The 18,886-nt window shown below is 55.2% G+C and overlaps 1 protein-coding gene across 11 annotated transcripts in view; it reads left to right on the top strand.

Annotated features, from left to right (window-relative positions):
• Positions 1–2,126: 2,126 nt before the first annotated feature.
• The window catches only part of AKNA (AT-hook transcription factor), a 52,530-nt gene continuing 35,770 nt past the window's right edge, over positions 2,127–18,886 (top strand). For 4 of the 11 annotated variants that reach the window (XR_004626546.1, XR_002142006.2, XM_034664369.1 and 1 more), the window contains exons 1-3: positions 2,783–3,070; positions 8,547–8,658; positions 16,692–17,066. Coding sequence is in view for 8 of the 11 variants with exons in the window: in XM_034664369.1 (XP_034520260.1) it covers positions 16,739–17,066 (328 nt within the window). In the remaining 3 variants the exon portion in view is untranslated. The other 7 variants (XM_019795881.2, XM_034664370.1, XM_034664366.1 and 4 more) reach the window with 6 other exon arrangements.

Raw genomic sequence — 18,886 nt, 5'->3', positions numbered from 1 at the left:
TAATTTGTTACAACCACCCCAGGAAACAAGTGCAGTGGGGATACTGCTGCTTGCCTCTGATGGAGGTTGGGATGCTGGGCGTGGGCCCCGGGAACCAGGCTCAGAGTCAGGTTCAAAGCCCCAGGAAGACCATGGCAGTCTGGATGATGGTGACAGTGAACCAAGGGCCCTCTGGCCTTAGAAATGCCACACCTTTTGCAGTCTCAAGTCCTCGTGCATCTTGCTCTGAACTGAGAGGTTTTCGTCTATCACCAGCCCACAGTGAATTTCAGCCCAGCCGCTGACCCGCTCTGTGAACTCTGGGCAGGTCGTGACCTCGTGACCATCCGTGCCTTGAACCAGCCCACTCTCCACAAGGTTCAACTCCAGGAGACAAGAGAGCTCCCAGCAGCTGCTGCCCCCTGTCCCAAGTTTGAACTCTGAAAAAGTAGGACAAGAATGAGTTTCTGGAGCTATCCTTTCTAGAATTCTTGGGCCCCGCTCCAGGGCTGTGGCCCATTGGGCATTAGGGTCCCCCACCCAGTGGAATTTTAAACAAACTTCAAAAAAATTCCTTTGCCAGCGGGCTTTGGAAGGTCAAGTTTCTTGCCCAAGGTTGCATAGCTAATGGGAGGTAGCGGCCAAATTTGGACCCATGGCTGCTTGAGGTCCATATCATAAAGCCAAGGACAAGCATGTGTCCTGCTGTCTTCTGAAGGGATCCAATTCCATGGGTTAAGGCAACTTCGAATAATGGAGGAGGGAGGGGTCAAAGGTCCACTCTGGCCACCTGTACCTGTGGCCCTCACATCTTTATTCAAGATGCCAGAATTAGGGCAGGGGGCGGTGTGGGGACGGTACTGCTGGAGAGTCTCAGGGTCTGCTGGTAGATGAAGAAGGCAGGAAGAGGGTGAGTTTTTGGCCTGAGCCAGGGCCTGCCCAAGCAAGAGCTGACTTGGCCTTCAAATTACCTGCAGCCCACTCTTCTTGGGAGAAAACAGGGTGAGGGATAGAATAGCCCAAAGTGAGGAGTACAAGGATAGAGAATAAGGCCCCGCTCAAAGGGTCCACACTTCAGAGTCTGACATCCAGAATCAAATTCCACCTCCACTATTTCCTGGCTGTGTGATCTGGGGCAAGTCACTTAACCTCTCTGAGCCTCAGTTTCGCCATCATTAAACGGAGGGCATAGTATTCATCTAGCTTGTAGGTTATGATAAGGATTTCCTAAAATGTTTGCCGCTGGCACAGTGAACAGAAGTTGCTGCTGTGATTATCACTGGGTGCCTGTAGGAGCCTCGGGCCCCCTGGGGAACCAGAAAGAGCCTTCTGCCAGGGGGATAGAGAACTGGCTGCAACTCAGCCGGTGGTCGCAGGTCCCCGGGGGGAAAATCCTTCCTGTCTTGGGGCCTGTCAACCCCCTTGTGAAGTTGGGTTGGTGGTGGAGCTCTTGAAGTGAGCGCCATTGAGGTCTTCCTTCTGGGCTTGCCGCTATGTTCACTTTATCCCCTCCCCTCAGCAGCTCTGTGATGCTGGCCTTAGGGATCCCATTTACCTGAAGTTCAGTGGCAGACCTGGGGCGGGAGCCGAGGTCAGTTTGACATTTTACACCGCCATCCAAGGTGAGCGCTCGGTGGACAACGGATCATTTCTGTCCTGCACTCACCGCGCGACTCTGGGCAAGCTCTTGTCCCCCTGGAGACCTGAGTTTTCCTGCTTGCTAATAGTGATATGCGCTAGAATGGACGTGGAGGGCAGTGCCAATACCTACGTACCGCACGGGAGAGGACGGAACACAGGACGAGCTTCCAACAGCTCTTGACACATAGGAGCTCAAGAAAAGTGTGTTAAGATTCTCATTACTGTTACGAAGCAGTCCGCTTCCCCTTCTTCACCGCGGCTCCGTGCGACCTTGCACAAGTGTCTTAGCTCTGGGCCGCACACTCCTTTCTGCACTCTGGCGGGTTCCAGAAGGGACACGAAATCTCCCAGATGTGAGCTTTTCAGCGCTGGGGCCGAGTCCTAGTCCCTGGGGGCGGGCCGCAGGCGGCCGCCTCTCAGCGATTGGTGGAGCTTCCCGAGGCCCCGCCTCCCAGGGCCCTCCCCGCCCGTCACAGGCCCGCCTCGGGGATTAAGCAAAAAGTCACCGCCCCGCCCCGCGCCGGGATTGGAGGCCTTTGTTTGCCGCTCAACTCCAGGAAACCACAGGCGCGCGGCCACAGCCAGCAGGTGAGGCGCGGGGAGGGGCTCGCGGTGGGTCCCGGGCGGGTGCCGGCCCCTCGCTGGGTCTCAGTTTCTCGGTCTGGGGAATGGGGAGGAGAGTGGACAGCGCCGATGGGCTCCGATCCACAGGGTCTGCGCTGCTTTCGGCCTCTCCCACGTGGAAACCTCACGCGCACGGGAAGGAGACGGATCGCCACTCCCGGCATGGGAGGGAGCCCTGGACGCACGATCAGTGTTCAGTCCTAACCCCGCCGGCTGCGGGGTTCCTCAGTCTCCACCTTCGGCCTCAGTCTCCACCTCCGCACAATGGGGGCGTTGGCTTCTTCTCTCCCTCTTTCTTTCCAGCTGGGGCGGGTCTCAGGGCGGGGAGGGGTCCCGAGGGAATCCGGGGGTGGTCCTTGGCGGGGCCTCGGGCTGTGTTTGGGTTGGAGGTGTGGCCCGGGTAGCTGTGGTTACCGGGGAGGTGGGACTTCTCTGTCCTGGGATTTGTGCGAGGTTGGTTCACCCGGCAACAACCCGTGTAGCCTGACAACTCGGAACCGCACAGCCTCCCCGGACGCCTAACGCAAGTTTCTCTTCCTCTTTTTGGCAGGGGGAGGGGGGTAGAACAAGCGCCAGCAGTGAGGGTGGGCAGCTCCGACAGTGGTAGGAACTGGCATGGACTCAGAAATCAGGGCAACCTTTCTTGGTACACAGGCGGGGAGACTGAGGCCCAGAGAAGGGGCGCGTCTTGCCCGAAGCGCACAGCAGGGCAGACGCAGAGCTGGCCTCTCCCCAGTGTGATGCGGCTGCTGGCGCTGGAGGCGTGACATCTTGGACGAGACTCTTCCCGGCTCCTTTCGCCGGCTTTTGTTGAAAGCCATGACAGGTTGGAGAGGATCATTACCTACGTTTCAAAAGCTTCTGCTTCTCAGTGATAAAGTTGGAAAGGAAAGTTGTTGATAACAAACCCGGGCTATTTTGGAGGGGAGAAGAGTTGCTGAGACAGGTTGTAGAGAAAAGAGACATTGTTTCTGTCCTCTAGAACAGAAGGAGAAGAAATTGTGGAAATCAAAGCATGAAGGACTGAGGTTAGACACGTAAAGGGACTTCCCAAGAGACTTTTCCAGGCGCCATCTCTGGAGTTCGTGGGTTTTATTTTTTGGCTGTTGGTTTTGTTTTGTCAAGAAAACGGAATCTCTGCCCATCTCTTTGAGGGGGCCTAAGTCCGGCGTAGGGGGATAGACCCCATGGTGTTTTGGGTACTTTTTGAGTTTATTCTCAAAGGCGGTCTCCGTTCTTCTGCGGGAGGGAGAAGGTGCCCACGTGGGGCCTTTGCCTCCCAAAGTCCAGTGGTTTGCATTTGAAACGTGATGTGGGCCCTTTTTGCAAGGGGATTTCATCAGCTCCCACCAGCCCGCACATTCTGCAGAGGCGCCAGGGTTGGGGTTAGCAGCGAGGCTGGGGTGTGTGTGTGTGGGGGGGATGTTCCAGCCCACTGCCGCTGTCATGCTGAGAGCGTATTTTGGAAACTGGTGCCTGCCAAGGACATTTCAATTTACCCCCAGGAGGGGGGAAGAAAGTCTTTTTAAATCATCCAACTGAATCACCAGGCAAATGGCAGGTCCTTTTCACGTTTCCTCAGTCCTGGGAGGTGGGACATATCTGGGCATGGGGAGTTAGAAGACCTTGGTTTGAATTCCCAGCCCAGCTTGCATTCTGAACACCTCAGTTTTCCCCTCTGTAAAATGGGCATGGTAACACCCATCCCAGTGGGCTTTAAGGCTGAAGTGAGATGGAATCACAGAAAGTTTCATTCAGCCCGTATTCCAAGTTTAGAGAGGAGGAATCTCAGCCCCAGAGAAAGGAAGTCACGATAGCATTGACACCAGTTATTGGTTATTGCTTGCTGTATTCTAGCCACGGCGCCAAGGGTTTTCCTGTAGTGACTGAGGTCTGGGAGGGCAGGAGTTTTTGTCACCAGTCACCTACCTGGTGCCCAGTGTGGAGCCCTGCACAGAGCAGGTGTTGAGTGCTCTGTCTTTGATCTCCTAGATTCTAGCATTTAGTGTTCACATTGTTGCCAGGAAGTGGGTCCTGTTATTGTCCTCATTGAACACAGGAGAAGCCTGAGGTTCAGAGAATTTAAGTCACTCACCTGAGGTCACACAGCTTTGCATGGGGGTTAGTTGGTCCTTACTTTGGGGTGCGTCATCTTGTGAGAGCTGATCAATCGTGTGCCTCTCTTTCCAGTGCTGTGCTAGTGATATCACATTGGTAGCTTGAAATTGGCCATAATACGGGTATTTACACTATGGAAATCAGCAAATCGGGCTGCAAATCGGGCGTTTTCTTTCCTTTCCTTTTCTTTTCTAAGAGCTGCATGTGAAGGGTGTTGTGGGCTGGAAGGCCAGCATTGCTCTGCATGGCAGCCAGGAGATGGAGAGTTTCTGGCAGTGCCAGAGCCCCAGGGGTGCCAGGCCAGAAGGCCCACACCCCACTGCAGCTCCCCAGAAGTGTGGGATTTGGAAAAGGAAACCTTTGTGAGAGGGGGCTCCTACTCTGTCACGTGAGCCATGCAGTGCAGCAGTCGTCCAACTTGGGGGCATGTCAGTGTGAGCCTGAATTCCAGGCCAAAGTGTCTGGCCTGTAACCTGAAAGTGACAACAGCCATCCAAGTTCTTTAAGCAGGGAAAGGCTTGATCAGAATGATGCTCTGGGAAGATTTATCCAGCAGCGGGTGCTCAGGGCATGGGAGGCTGAGCCAGGGGTGGAGCGACTGGGAAGAGGCACAGGCTGACCTGGGAGCCAGGAGGAGGCTAACAGCGCCCCTCCTGTGTTTTCGGAGCCCCTCCTGTGTGCTATGCATGCGCGCACACCCGTGGGAGCACATTGTCACCTTACTTTACAGGCACTGCCCTGAGAAAAGTGTTACCCTCTGGAAGTGAGGAGATCAGAGGGTTTAGAAGAGCTACCAGATCTGGACCCAGGCCTTTCTGCCTCAGCCCCTTACATTTTAAATTCCTGGGTCCCTCCTTCATTGCAGCATACAATCCCAACTCTAGTTGGACAGGCAAACTCCAGTTCGGTTGTCAAGGGTGACCCCTTGCTCCCAGGCCTGGTCCTCCACCAGCCCCTAGACCCTTGCCAGCATTCCCTATTCTGGGGGAGAGGCTGGTGATCGGGGCCAGAGTGGGATGCCTAGCTGGCAGTCTTCTCGGAATCTTGAGTCCACAGCCAAGGACCAAGGACCAGGAAGGGCCTCAGGGGCCAGGAGGCTGCACTCAGCCCCCCTAGGTCAAGGATTCATCTGGAGGATGACGCTTTACTTGTGGGTGCATACCCAACTCTACCTGTAATGTGCTGTGTGACTCTGGGCAAGTTGTATAACCTCTCTGGGCTTTTCCTCGTCTGTTAAATGCCTGATGGTGAGGATCCAATCAGACAATACATGCCGTACCCCAAATTTGAAGAGCGGCTAGGGCTAAGATCTCTTCCTTTCCCTTTTGTGATTTTTCATACGTTCCCACATGTTGCATAATGGCTCTGTGTGCAAAAAAGAGCACATAGTATCAGAGTGTAAAAAGAGGAAGAGATCAAGTGTGGGAAGGGAATTACAGAATGTCACAGAGTGTCAGCGCTCCAAAGGGCCTCAAAGGGCCTAAGCACTCTCCTGACTTGCACAGGCAGGGAAACTGAGGCGGGGCATGCCCAGGGTCTTGTCAGAACAAAACACCACACAGGTGTGCAGTGGGGGCTTTTGCTTATTTTGCGTGTTGTTGTTTTCTTAAGAATAGTAAATACTCGGGGCGCCTGGGTGGCTCAGTCGGTTAAGCTGCCGACTCACAATTTCAGCTCAGGTCATGATCTCAGGGTCATGAGATCGAGCCCCACGTCGGGCTCTGAGCTCAGCTAAGAGTCTGCTTGAGATTCTGCTTGACATTCCCTCCGCCCCTCCCCCTGTTCACGTGCTCTCCCCCCTCCTCACATAAATAAATAAAAAGTCTTTTTAAAAAATCAGGATCTTAAAAAAAAAGAATAGTAAATATTCATTTTACTCTTTTTTTGTAAAGCAGCTGTTATTTTTAGAAAATACACGTAGGGAAAAAGTGAACTTGCCTATAATTGACTACTTGCTATACTGTGACCATCCAGGAGCATCTCTCGGTCTCCCTTCTCGCTTCCTCCCTCGTTCCTTCCCTTCCTCCCTATTTTACTGTTTTTTTTTTTTTTTCTTTAAGGGATTCAAACTGGATAGAGATTATTTTATAACTGGCTTGTTCCCTCAGCATGTCACCCTTTTCCACATCACCGCGTCTTCTGCCACTTTGGGACTAGTCAGAGCTGCGTAAAATCCCTTTGAGTGGAGCTATCGTAGTTGATTTCCACGACCCCGTTACTGGACGCTGAGATTGCTTTCAATCTTTTCACGTACCGCAAGGTTCAGTCGTAAATGATTAAGACCGTACTGTCTAGATTCAGACAGCTTGGTTCAAAGTGAGCTTCCTCTCCTGTGAGAGGGGCATACTAATTCCTGCCTCCTTGGATTGGCACGAGGATTAAATAATGACATCCAAATCCGTGGAAAGGCCTTACATAATAGGTGCACAGTAAAGTTTTACTTGCATGTGAGCAATGCAGTCCTGGCATACATGCATTTTTTTGGTTGGATTCTTTCCTTGGAGCGTGAATTGTGGGTGTCTATGTGTGCAAGAGTGTGTGCGTGTGTGTGTTTTCCACCATATGGCCACATCCTCCTCGTAACCCATGTTTTGGTTGGCTGAGGAAGGCCTGCCTCCTCTCCTCCTTCACTGTTCAGGCTGCAGACATGGTGTCGATATGGACTGGTGAACCCTGGAATCGTTTGGGGAGCACAGGGAAGAGGGTCACAGGGAAATTCTCCACTTGGGAGAGTTAGCCATCCCTTTTTCTGTGCAAGACCCAAAGCGAGGGCTGTGGCTAATATTAGGGAAGCTCAGAGCCAGGAAAATTAAACTCAGGCCTGCAGGGAGCAGGCCATATGGGCATTTCATGGATCTGGCCAAAGTCGTGTATTCATGAGCTCTGTGTCAGCTGGGCTGTGGGCCAGGACTTTAGGTGCGTGGTCTCATTTATCATCCCAGTGATTCTGTGAAGTGGGTACTATCCCTCATTTTACGGAAAAAGAATCTGGGGTTCAGAGAGGTTAAGCAGCTTGCTCAAGGCCACACAGCTTTCCCAAAGAGAACCTGGAGGTCTCTGCCCACGAAACACCTGTTCCATAGACCCCTGTACCGCGTAGCCTCCCATCACCCTGGCATTTCCACCTGTGTTGGCAAGTGGAATCCAAGAACGCAGGAGACTGAGCACTAGAAGGTCATTTCTGATAGCCTCAGAGATAATCTCATTAAGCCCCAAGGCTCCAGAGCTAAGAGTACTGAAGGCACATGTTCATTCTCACTCAGGCTATAACTTGGGTCTGCACTTCCCTGGTGCTTCTTGGCCGGCTCCTGCAATCCTCCCCTGCCCCCCAGATTCCCTGTGGATTTTAACTACAGGGTAAAATCAGCAACGTGGGCCAGAAGGAGTGGATGACCTTAGGGAGGGTTTTCATTTCTTTCAAGGAAGGGACTCCCATGAATCCTGAAGTTGCCAGCCCCTGCTTCCCCCCTACCCGCCATGGCTGGGTAGCCTCGTGGCCCCCTTGTCCCCCTGGGCCTCAGGTCGTTGTGTTCAGGGCACGTGATGCCAAAAAGCAGTGCCCATCCCGGTCCCGGCCCATGTCCTGGGCTGCACCAGAAGGCTTGAAGAAAGGCAGACCTACGTTCCATTCTTGTTACCATGCTGGGCGCTTAGGTGGGGCTCAAGAGGGCATGTGCAGGAAGGCTGGAGGGGATGGCTGAGTGGCGGGCAGGGGGAGAGTGGGTGAGGATGGCCTTCATGGCACTGGAGCGTCAGGACCCAGGGGCTAGAGAAAAGGAGTGGCTGAAGGCTCGCTGGGCCCCTGCAGTCAGGACGGTCAGGACGGCAGGACGGCAGGGTTGTGCGGATGCAGCAGGATGTGGGCGTGCTTCTGGTTAAAGGACTCAAGCCTGGGGGCCAGAGGATTTTGTTGTTGTTTGTTTTCATTTTGTTGGGTGACCAGGAACTAATCCCTTCCCCATTTCCCGGCCTCAGTTTCCTTACCCGTAAATGCGATCGCACTCCTGTCCTGCCTACTTCCCAAGGCTGTTCTTAAAGCATCTAGTGCAAGGACCAGAAAGCAGTTTAGGAAAGCCCCTGCAAGGCTCTGTATGGAACCAGAGCTTCATTATCGAGTTAGAACATTGCTTAGTGACTTGCAATTAGCCGGTAATAAGCTGCACTCCCAATTTTATCACGCGCAGGTATTAATTCTCTCTGATGGCCTCCGTGGCGTGAGCACCGAGCATTGTCATCAAGAGGCAGATCTTTGTATGCTTCGACCTCCACTGGCACGCACCCGCTTTGTGACTGCAGGCAAGTCTCTCGGGGCCTCTGTTTACCCACCGTAAAATGGGGACGTCACACCAGCCTGCCTGGGTTGCGAGGGCCACAGCCAGGCTTGGGCGACTGGCTAGAGTCCGTGGATGATCTAGCATGTGTTTGCTGGGCGTCCGCTGTGTGGCAGGCGCTGTGCTGGGCACTGGGGGTAGAACGGTGAACACTTCAGAGCTCCCAACTGCCAGAAAGACAGACCTGAGGTCTAATTCCCAGTCGATCCCCGAGGAGGGCCCGTGGGGCTGAGGTCTTCAGGTCCCCTGGAAGTTCCCAGGGAGAAGTGGGGTTGGGTGATGCGGGGGGGAGCTCCGTGCATTTGTCCTGGGAACAGCAGGGAGCGCCTTGAGGAGGGTGGAGAGTAGGGGAGAGGCTGGAGCAGCACCTTCTTCACCGTCTTCCTCAGAGCAGTGGGCAGGATCGGAGGGTTGCAAGCCCAGAGGGACCATGTTTGCACGCTTCTGTTTTGGAACCAGCCCTGGGGTGCAGTGGGACGAATGGATTGGAGGGACCCCAGAGCTTCCCGGGAGAGGCCGTTGCAGGGGCCGTGCGTGGATACAGAGGTGGGGCGGGTTCTGGTGAGATTAAGGAGTCGATGATGGATTGTTTATGGGGTGTAAGGGAGAGGGAAAGGTCCAGAATGACGGTAGGTTCTGGCTTGTGCACCTGGGCAAGAGATGGGCCAAACTAGGGAGGGGTGGGTTTGAGGGTGGCGATGTCGTGAGGTCCCTTTGGGGCTCCTTGCTTTGGTTGAGGAGGATTTTGCCTGTGGGTGGCGTTGGTGTGCCAGGAGGGGGTACGGCACAAGCAAAGGCAGGGAGGAGGGTTGGTAAGGCCTGGAGGGCAGGGGGCAAGGAGATGCTTGGGAGGCTGTCTTCCCTGGTGTTAGGCAGCTGCCCCTAAGATGGGTTTGGGGTTATCCAGGGGCCGTGGGGCGTGCCTGGCAGCGGCAGCCACCTGGCGCTGATGGGTTGATGGCGGTGCTGCCTGGGTTAATGACCAGGGAGGGAGGGTGAGTGAGTGACAGGCCCGTCAGGGGAGCCAGCCCCTCGCACAATGGCCCACATGGTTACCAGAGCTGGCAGGGAGGGGCCTCATTAGGGTTTGGCTCTGCTCCATGTTGGGCTGGGGGCTGCCAGTAGAGCCTGGCTGCCCAGATGTGGGTAGAGGCAGGCAGTGGGGAAGGAGAGGTGAGTTGACTGCTGGGATGAGGGCACCTGGTTCTAGCCCCTGGCTTTGCCAGATACTCACAAGTTGACCTTGAGAAAAGCTGTCCATTCACTCACTCATGTTCCAGGCCTGCAGCTCTGCGCGTTGCAGGCGTGACCTCATGGAATCGTGGCAGCAGCCCTGGGGGATGGCTCCCCTTCTTATCCCTGTTTTACAGATGATCAAACAGGCTTAGAGCCGGGAAGCCTCCAAGGTCACAGAGCTAGTAAGAGGTGGGGCTGGGACTGGAACCCAGGTCTACACTGACTCAGGATCCATTTTCCTCTCCTACACGGCTCGTTTCCAAACCTGGCTGCTTGTCAGAATTGCCTGGAGGGCTTTTTGGACAGTACGGAGGCCAGAGTTTTTCTGTTTTCTTTTTGTTTCCTGATTTAGAACCCCTGGATCCTCTGTAGGGTCAATGTGAGGGGTCACATATATGGTGGGGATGGGGGGGGCCAGACCCTGAGCCTGCCCCTCCACCCCTGCGCCTGCCTCTCCCCCTTGGTTCGCTCTGCTCTGGGTACACAGCCTTGCTGTTCTCATGGAAAGCCCAGCTGGTTCCCAACTTGCCCTTTGCACTTGCCCTTCCAGAAGACTCTGCTGCCGGCTCTTCCTGTGGCTCGCTCCTGCCCCTCTCTTCCTTTGGTCCCTTGTTCGAATGTTACCTTCTCACAGAGACCTTCCTAGCCAACCCCAAACCCTCCTCTCCAACCCACTACTCTCTGACCCACAGATTCTCGACCTGGGCCACATATCCCAATCACCTGGGACTCTTTACAGTTGCTAAGGCCCAGAGACTGATTCTGTTGGTCTAGGTGAACCTCAGGCATCAGAAAAAGCAGCCTGGCATGTGGATCACCACTCCATCCCACCCTTCTGGGTCTTGTCCATACCTCTGTCCACGTTTGGTTTATTGCCCTGTGTTTCTGTTGAGAGTGGAGCAAGGACTTGGCCTATCTTGTACCTTGCCTTGTTCCCAACACCTAGCAAGCTCCCAGCGGGTTAGCTCAGCAAGTGCCTATCGAATGAGTGAATGGGATGAGGGAAGCTTCGAAAGAGGTAGCTTGCCCTCTGATAAGTCCTGGGGACAGCAGGAGAAATTCAGCTCACCAGTCAATCCCCCACTGCCAGTGCTGCCTACAAAATCCCACGTAGCTACAGGCCCAGCTTGGGGTGAGGACAGTGGGTGGGGTGGCAGGGATTGCTGCAGCCTCCCTAAGATGTTGGGTTGCACGATGGCAGACAGGACAGAAAGTCAGAGCCGGAAGCATCCGGTCTGAGCTCCCGTTGTACCATGGGCACCAAGGCCTGGTCAGGGAGGGAGCCTCAGCCCAGGCTGTGCCCTAGAGGGTAGAGGCTGCAGAAAAAGCTCCTAGAAGGTGGAAGCTGCTGGAGGCCTCCTTCCAGGCTAAGCATGCTGTGTGACTTTGGCCACGCCTCTGACCTTCTCTGGACTTCAGTCTCCTCAATCCGCCCTTCGGCCCAGATGATCCCGATCCCCGACTTTGGGAGCCCCTGCGAGTCCTTCCCTGGGCAGCCAGACCCGCAGAGGGCCTACAAGGGGTTAAGCTCCTCCTGCTGACTCCCACTCCGCAGGCAGACAAACCCCCTCCTTCTGACAAACACTTGTAGGAAATCAGGCCGGGCGCTTCCTGCCCAGGCTAGGCGGCCTCAGCCGCAGCAGGGGCGGGGAGAGGTGGGGAGCGATGCTTGTCTGTGAGCCGGGCTCAGGCTGGCAGAGTGGCCTGGAGGCGGGCCAGGGCGCCATGGAGGCAGGGGGCTCCCCAGGTTTGGAACAAAGACCTCACAGGCAGGTCCCCTGAGCCTGGGCCCGCAGGATGGTGGTGGAGCCCGAGAGAGGTAAGGGCGTGAGGCAGGCTGGGGAGGCCGCCTTCCCTCTGGACTGGCCAGTCACAGACTCTCTGGGACGGTCAGGGCAGCTGGACCAGCCCAGCCAGGAAGTTACAGCTGTGGCAGCTGTTACTACTCTCGCAGCTTAGGGAGTCTGGCCCCCGGGGCATGGGTGGATTTTCGGGGGATTTCGTCAAGCTTGCGGGCGCTGGATACCAGTCCAAGCTCTGATTCTGATCTCTGTGGACCTGGACACGCGCTGGTCCCTCTCTGCCTGTGGCGTCCTCATCAGCACATGGAGAGCTGGTCCTCGGGCTGCTAAGGGGTCTCAAAGATGATGCTCGGATGAGGGGCAGGCCAGGAGGCAGCAGGGGGGTCCCCCACTAGAGAGCAGGCCCCCTCTGCCGCATGTAAGGACCCCAAGGGGAGCAGACAGTCAGCTCTTCAGGCCAGTGGGGCTAGAGTCCGCAGAAGCCTGGGCACCTTTCCTCTTTCTCCTCGGCCTCTGATGTTGGGAGACAGCTGGGGGCGGGAGGGGTACATCCGGAGAGGGGAGCGCCTGGGGCTTCCTCCAGGGACTAGTTTTTGGCGGGAACCCCTTGAGAACAGGAGGTCTGTGCCCAGCCAGCTGCTCCGGGAGGGCAGCCGAGTTTGAGGCCCTGAGCTCAGCCTTTTTGGAGGGGCCCAGTCACTTGCTACGGGGAGTCTCTCTTCCCCTTCCTCTTGGTTTCAGTGTCATGGTCCCCAGGTTTGAATCCCCCAACCGCACTTCCTGTCCCCAAGGTCTTGTGAGAGCCAGCCAGCCACCTCTCTAGGAGATGTCAGGGATGAGGTGGGAGCAGGGAGGGGGGGGCCCCCTGCACAGCCCCGGCTGGATTGGGAGGGGCATCAGAAGGCTTGGGGAGGCAAAGCTAGGTTGCATGGCTGCAGTTGGCATGGGACAACCTGAGAGACTGAACTACAAAGACAAGGGTCCTCCTTTTTAGAGTAGCTGAGGGGGGGAGAGAAGCCCTGTGTGTGGTGTGGTGGGGGCAGACCCACTTGGGAACCAGAGAAAGAGATCAAAAGGGGCTCGTAGTCCCTTGAGAGAGCTGGGGGCAGGGCCAGTGGGGGGGGGGAAGAGGGGAGAGGAGAGGAGCCATACAAGAGGAGGGAGTGGTTGGTGCTTCCCGGTGAGTCTGGTTTCTCCAAGGCAGGCTGGGACCCTGACCCTGACAGCCCAGCGCCTGAGGGGATTTAGTGCTCACAGGGCTTTTTTGGGTTCAGCCCCCAGTTCATATGGCTAGGGCCTTCACCCTGCGGCTGTCATGAAGGCTGACTGGAGCAACCCAGCCTTTGACTGCCATTCCAGAACCCCTGCCTATAGCTATCTGTGAAGTTCCATTCATCCTTTCAGACCTCTGTGCCTTTGCCTATGCTGTTCCCTCTGCCCGGAATACCCTTCCCCATTCTTTGCCCAGCTAAATGCTTCCTTCATATAACCCTCGGTACTGTTACCCACCACCACGAGTTGAAATTTCGGGACGCTTTGGCCCATTTCAGGATTTCTCATGTCTTCAAGAGTGCTTGGCACACAGCAGAAGGTCATGGGTTTTTTTTAAAGTTAATTTGCACCCACTGGGTGTTCAGTAAACATCTTTGTGACTCTGTGGTGGGCCCTCAGGATGGAGGAGGGAGGTGTGAAGCTGTCGCCCTCAGGAGCCATGGTCAACTGGGAACCTCAAAGTTCATTCGGCTCCCCCCCGCCCCCCAGCCCACGCTCAAAGGGCAGTAACTCCTTGCAGAAGCCAGAGCAGGGCGTGCTTTCCCCACCTTGCAGTGCGGGGACTTTCAGCACAGCCGTGGACGAAGAAGCAAGGGCGCCAGGCCTGGAACCTGGTCTCCACCCACCCGGCGACTTCTGTTTCTCGGCCGCCCGGTGAGGCCGTGTCCTCATCCCAGCCTGAGGTGGCCATGTGATTGGCACCCGAGTGTGTGTGCTGACTGCCCCATGGGCTGGCTGGCTGGGGCCGGGCTCCGTGGCACCGAGGGCCGTGGCTTGCCCGGAAGCCAGCGGCCTTGCTCAGGAGAGGCTCACAGGTGTCGGGGCCTGGGGAGCATGCGCACAGCTCCAGCTCGCGACCGCAGCTGCCTCTGCCTCACCCTGGGTTTCGGCGAGGACTGAGTCATCCCAGGAGACAGGATGTTCCTCTTTGCGCACCCAGGGGCCCTTGTGATTGGGCAGCTGGCTTTGCGGCAGGGCTCGGAAAAAAGCTCTTTAAAAAGTCAAAAAACCACATGCCGCCCCAGCCCCTTCCCCAGTGGGGATTTCAGGAAGAGAAAAGCAGTGGCCCTTGTTAGCACGTCCCACACCTCCCCAAGCAGCAGGGCCCAGAAGGCCTCGCCGCCCCAAAGGGTGGGCCTCACCTGGGGCCTTCACTAAATGCAGGTTCCTGGGCCCTATCCCAGGGCCACTGAGTCTGGCTCTCTCCGGGTTGACCTAGGAATCTCAAGAACCCTCAAGCTATAAAGGCCCCTGGCAGGGATTCCCGAGAGGGGTGCAGGCCGTCAGAGGGTATGGGAAGCAAGGATTAGAGCTTCCCCTTAAAAGATTCATTTAATGTTGCATCTTTTAAAAAACTTTGGGGGGATATATTTTTCCGAATACATGTATTTTTTCTAATACATCAGCATGAGGGTGCATATACGTAAAGGTATCGAGCTATCTGGAGAGAGAGAGCATGCCAGCAAATACATGTTTCTGATGAGTGTTGTGACAGAAAATTGGAGATTACTGGCCCAAATGAATAGTTTCAGGTGTTGCTCTGTCACTAAGCAGCTGGGTGCTTATGGCCAAGTCACTGTTCCATGCCAGGCTTCCGTTTTCTCTTCTGAAAAATACTTTTCCTGTGACCCGCTTCCCCGTGTGGGGTGAGGGCAGATGGAGAACGCGCAGGCGGGCACAGAGCGGGCACAGCGTCTGTGGTGGGGGCGGGGAGGCCCACAGGGTGATCTGGAGGCAGTTCTGGGGCGGGAGAGGAAGATGGGGCATGGGAGAGGGGATGAGGCTCCCCGAGGCCTGCTGCGGGCACAGGGGCTGCAGCCAGAGACCGTGCAGTGTGGTTCCCTCCCTGTCCCTACTCCAGCCCTTGAGAAGGCTGCAGCCTTTCTTGTGATGCGCTGTTCCCCGGGGAACTTTCTATCCAGAAATAGTTGCCTGCTGACTTTTCTCAACCGTATAAATCAAGGCTCTGACCAAACTGCAAGTGCTCACGAGGCTGCAGGGACGCAGACCTGTCTGTCCTCCAGGGAGGCCTAGGATTATAGACACCGTCTGTCCACAGCATGGGGGGAAGAGCTCAGGGCTTAGGCTCTGAGGTGACCTGTCACCCCAGCCTTGTCTTGCCCGATGGGTGCGTTTGGGCGCGGGCCTGCTAACTGTCTGGGCCTCAGTTTTCCCACCTGCAGAGTCAGGCTTTTGTATGAGCTAACCCGGAGCTACTAGGGGTGTAGGGGGGTGGGGGGGGACCATGATGCAGCTCTGTCCTCTGGGGGCTTGGGGACTGTTGGCCGAAGCACGGGACTGGGAAAGAAAGACAACGGGAGATGAGAGAGAGAGAAGGAAAGGAAGGAAAGGAGGGGACGATAGAAGGAAGAAGGTCCCTCCGTAGCCAGACTCCCTCTTCTGGCTCCTTCTCCCGAAGCAGTCAGAAACTTCTAAGCAGCAGCTCTGGTGTGCTGTCCTGAGCATGGGATGCACCGAACGGACCTGAGAGGCCCTTCTGCCTCTGGTCCCCACCACCTCTCCTTGCCCACGCTCTGCTATCAGAGCCCCCAGGCCCTGCCCCAACCCCACAGCCGTCAGGGACACGACTGCCCTGTCGCCCCTTCTTGCCTCCATGGTGCCTGGAGTGCCCCCGCCTGGACATGCTCTTTCTCTCTCTCTCTTTTTTTTTTAAATTTAGGTGAAATTCACATACCATAAAATTAACAATTTCAAAAAGGAACATTTATTTAGTATATGTATAGTGTTGTACAACCACCACCTGTATCCAGTTCCGAAATATTTGCATCGCCCTGAAAGGAAACCTCATAGCCATGGAGCAGTCTCTCCCCATTCCACCCTCCCCCAGCCCCTGGAAGTGCCAGTCTGCTTTCCATCTCAATGGATTTCCCTATTCTGGGTATTTCGTAGGAATGGAATCCTACTATATGTGACCTTCTGTGCCTCGCCTAATGTTCAGATTCATCCTTGTGGTGGCGAGTGCCAGCCCTTCTCTCCTTTCTATGGCTGAGCACTGTGACGTTGGACGTGTACCCCCACAGTGTTTATCCACTCACCCGTCGATCCACATTTGGGCCGTTCCCCCCTTTGGGCTGTTGCGAATAGTGCTGCTCTGAACGCGTGTGTTCGTGTATTGGTTTGAGTTCCTGTTTTCAATTATTTGGAGTACTGGAATGTTCTTTTCACTCCCCCCCAAGTCTGCATTCTTACCGAGGGGGGTCAGGGAAGGTTCCCAGAGGAAGTGGCTCCTGGACTAAGCCTTGCCTGCTCCCTAGGCCTGCCTTGTCCCCCCTCAGTCCCCCCGTGCTTCCCTGTTGTGCCCCCCCTTGATTGGTAGTTGCTGCCTGTTTGCTCCCTCCTGGGCTCTCTGTGTCCTGACACCCACGCCTGGAGCCTGGGACATAGTGACCGTCGTTCACACACACACGGGACTCTTGCCGGGGCCGGACTCCGCCTCCTAACGCTGTATCTCAAGTAATTTACACAAGTCTTGAAGGAGAGAGGAATTACTCTCCTGGTTTTGCTAAAGAGATCGAAGGTGCTGTGACTCGCCCCAGGTCACACAGCTTGAAGCGGTGGGAGCCAGGAGCGGCCCTGGGGCTAATTCCAGCGTTCCTGTTGGTAACCTGCTCGGAAGCTGGGAGGGGACTGGAGGAGTGATGCCGTCCCTTGATTGTGTCCCCCACAGGTGGCGGGCAGGATGGCCGGTCCTGAGAGAAGCTGGCGGTGACTCACATGCCCACGGTGGCAGCTCCGTCTCCTGAAGATGGAGTGGCCCAGGTGAAGCACAGGCTAGGCCCGATGGCCAGCTCCAGGACGGAGGTGCGCTGGGCCGAGCTGGGCCCGGGGAGGGGACCCCAGCGGCGGCGCTGGGCCTGGCCTGAAGAGGAAAAGGATGCCGAGCCGAGTGGCGGAAAAGAGGGGGCCTTTCCCAGTGCCACCAGCCCCGAGCTCCTGGAGGACTTCAGGCTGGCCCAGCAGCACCTTCAACCGCTGGAGTGGGACCCGGACCCGCAGGCTGATGAACGCCAGCATTCCGAATCGGGAGAGTCTGTGGGAGAGGGTGAGACTGACCCCCCAACCCCACCCCACAGGGGGCTGAACATCCCACTTTCTGGTGGGAGGTGGGGGAGTGGAAGGTGTTTTAGTGATTTTTTAAAATTAAAATCCATAAAGCCTATAACTTAAAATTTTAAATGATGTGAATTACATAAGTTGTAATGTTCATTGCAGAGAAATCAGCAAATTTAAGCAAAAAGAGAAAAATTACTTACTATCCAGATAACTGCTCTTTTCCATATGTAAATATGCAAATGAATATGGAACAGCACTCTGCAAACCATAGGGTAACCTGCTTTTTTGTAACTTGATAGACACGCACACGTTCCCAGCTCATCATATCCCGCCACAAGTCATTCCTAATGCATCCAAAGCAATTCCAGGGTGTGGATATTCTTTTTTTTTTTTTTTTTAAAGATTTTATTTGTTTATTTGACAGAGATAGAGACAGCCGGCGAGAGAGGGAACACAAGCAGGGGGAGTGGGAGAGGAAGAAGCAGGCTCATAGCAGAGGAGCCTGACGTGGGGCGTGGGGCTCGATCCCATAACGCTGGGACCACGCCCTGAGCCGAAGGCAGACGCTTAACCGCTGTGCCACCCAGGCGCCCCAGGGGGTGGATATTCTGTAATTTGAGGGCCAATCTCTTGCTATTATAAATAATGCAGAGATGAATATCATTAGTACATCTTTGCACGTGTGATTTGATAATAAACTTGGTCATTTAAACTGCTTGGTCCCAGTGTTTTGCCCCTTTTTAAGATTTTCTAAAAATCCCAATTAGCAATGACAATGCTGCCATGCCTTATTTTCTAAAATGAGGGTTTCCTTTGCATGGAGACCAGCTCAGACTAAATTCCGAGTTTTGCTGAGAAGTCCCTTGTCTCTGGATTTGGTTTGCCCATCTGTGAAATGGGAGCAGTAATACCACTGAAAATAGCACGAGCTTGATAACGTGGTGTCGGTTGCACTTACAACATGAACGAAACGCCCTGACTTCGGATTCTGTGAATTGGGCAGGCCCCCGTGGATGGTGGAGAAAGCATTAGGCTGGTAGCAGATTGTGCCATGACACAAAGTTCTTTAAGCCAGGTCTGCTTAAAGTGGGGCTCCCACTCAGGAGCCACTTCCAGCCCATCAGGGAGAGGTGACCGGCATACACTGGGAGGAGAGGGCAGAGGCATCCCTTCCTAAGGTCACATGGTAACCCCTGGCTATGACATAATAGCCGCTGCCAATGTCCTTTGCCCTTACTGTGTGCCAGGCTCAGGGCTGAGCGGGGCGCAGGCCGAGTCTCCTTCCCTCCTCACCATCTTCTGCCAGGTAGAAGAGACTAGCCTCCAGTCCAAGTAAGGGTTGCCAGAGAGGTCAGCAACTGGCCCATGGGCCCCAGGAAGGGATCAGAGGGGCCAAGATTGAACCCAAGGCTCCCTGGCTCCAAAGCCTGCTTTCCTCACCTTGCTGCATGACCCCCAGCCGCAGAGACTAACTCACCAGCATGGCTGGGACCTTGGTCCTAAGTCCAGGATTACTGTGAGCCACTGCACGGTCTTTGGCAAGTTACTTAACCTCTCTGGGCTTCACGTGTGCTGCTGTAAACAAGAGAGACTTGCTGTGGGAGTTGGAGGATGTAGAGGTGCCAGGGGAAAGGCCATGGGGGAGCAGAGAGTGATACAAGGGTGATGACAAAGGTGTATCTCCCAGAGCGGAGAGTCTGTGTTTGATGGTCCCACATTGTGTCTCATGAAACTTTGGATCTACTCCAGAGGCTGACATAGGTTCTAGGACAAAGTAGGTGTTCAATAAACATTGACTGCATGGATGAT

Source organism: Ailuropoda melanoleuca, chromosome 7 (assembly GCF_002007445.2).
Source record: "Ailuropoda melanoleuca isolate Jingjing chromosome 7, ASM200744v2, whole genome shotgun sequence".
Classification (NCBI taxonomy): Eukaryota; Metazoa; Chordata; class Mammalia; order Carnivora; family Ursidae; genus Ailuropoda; species Ailuropoda melanoleuca.
This window is presented reverse-complemented; position numbering and strand designations above follow the sequence as displayed.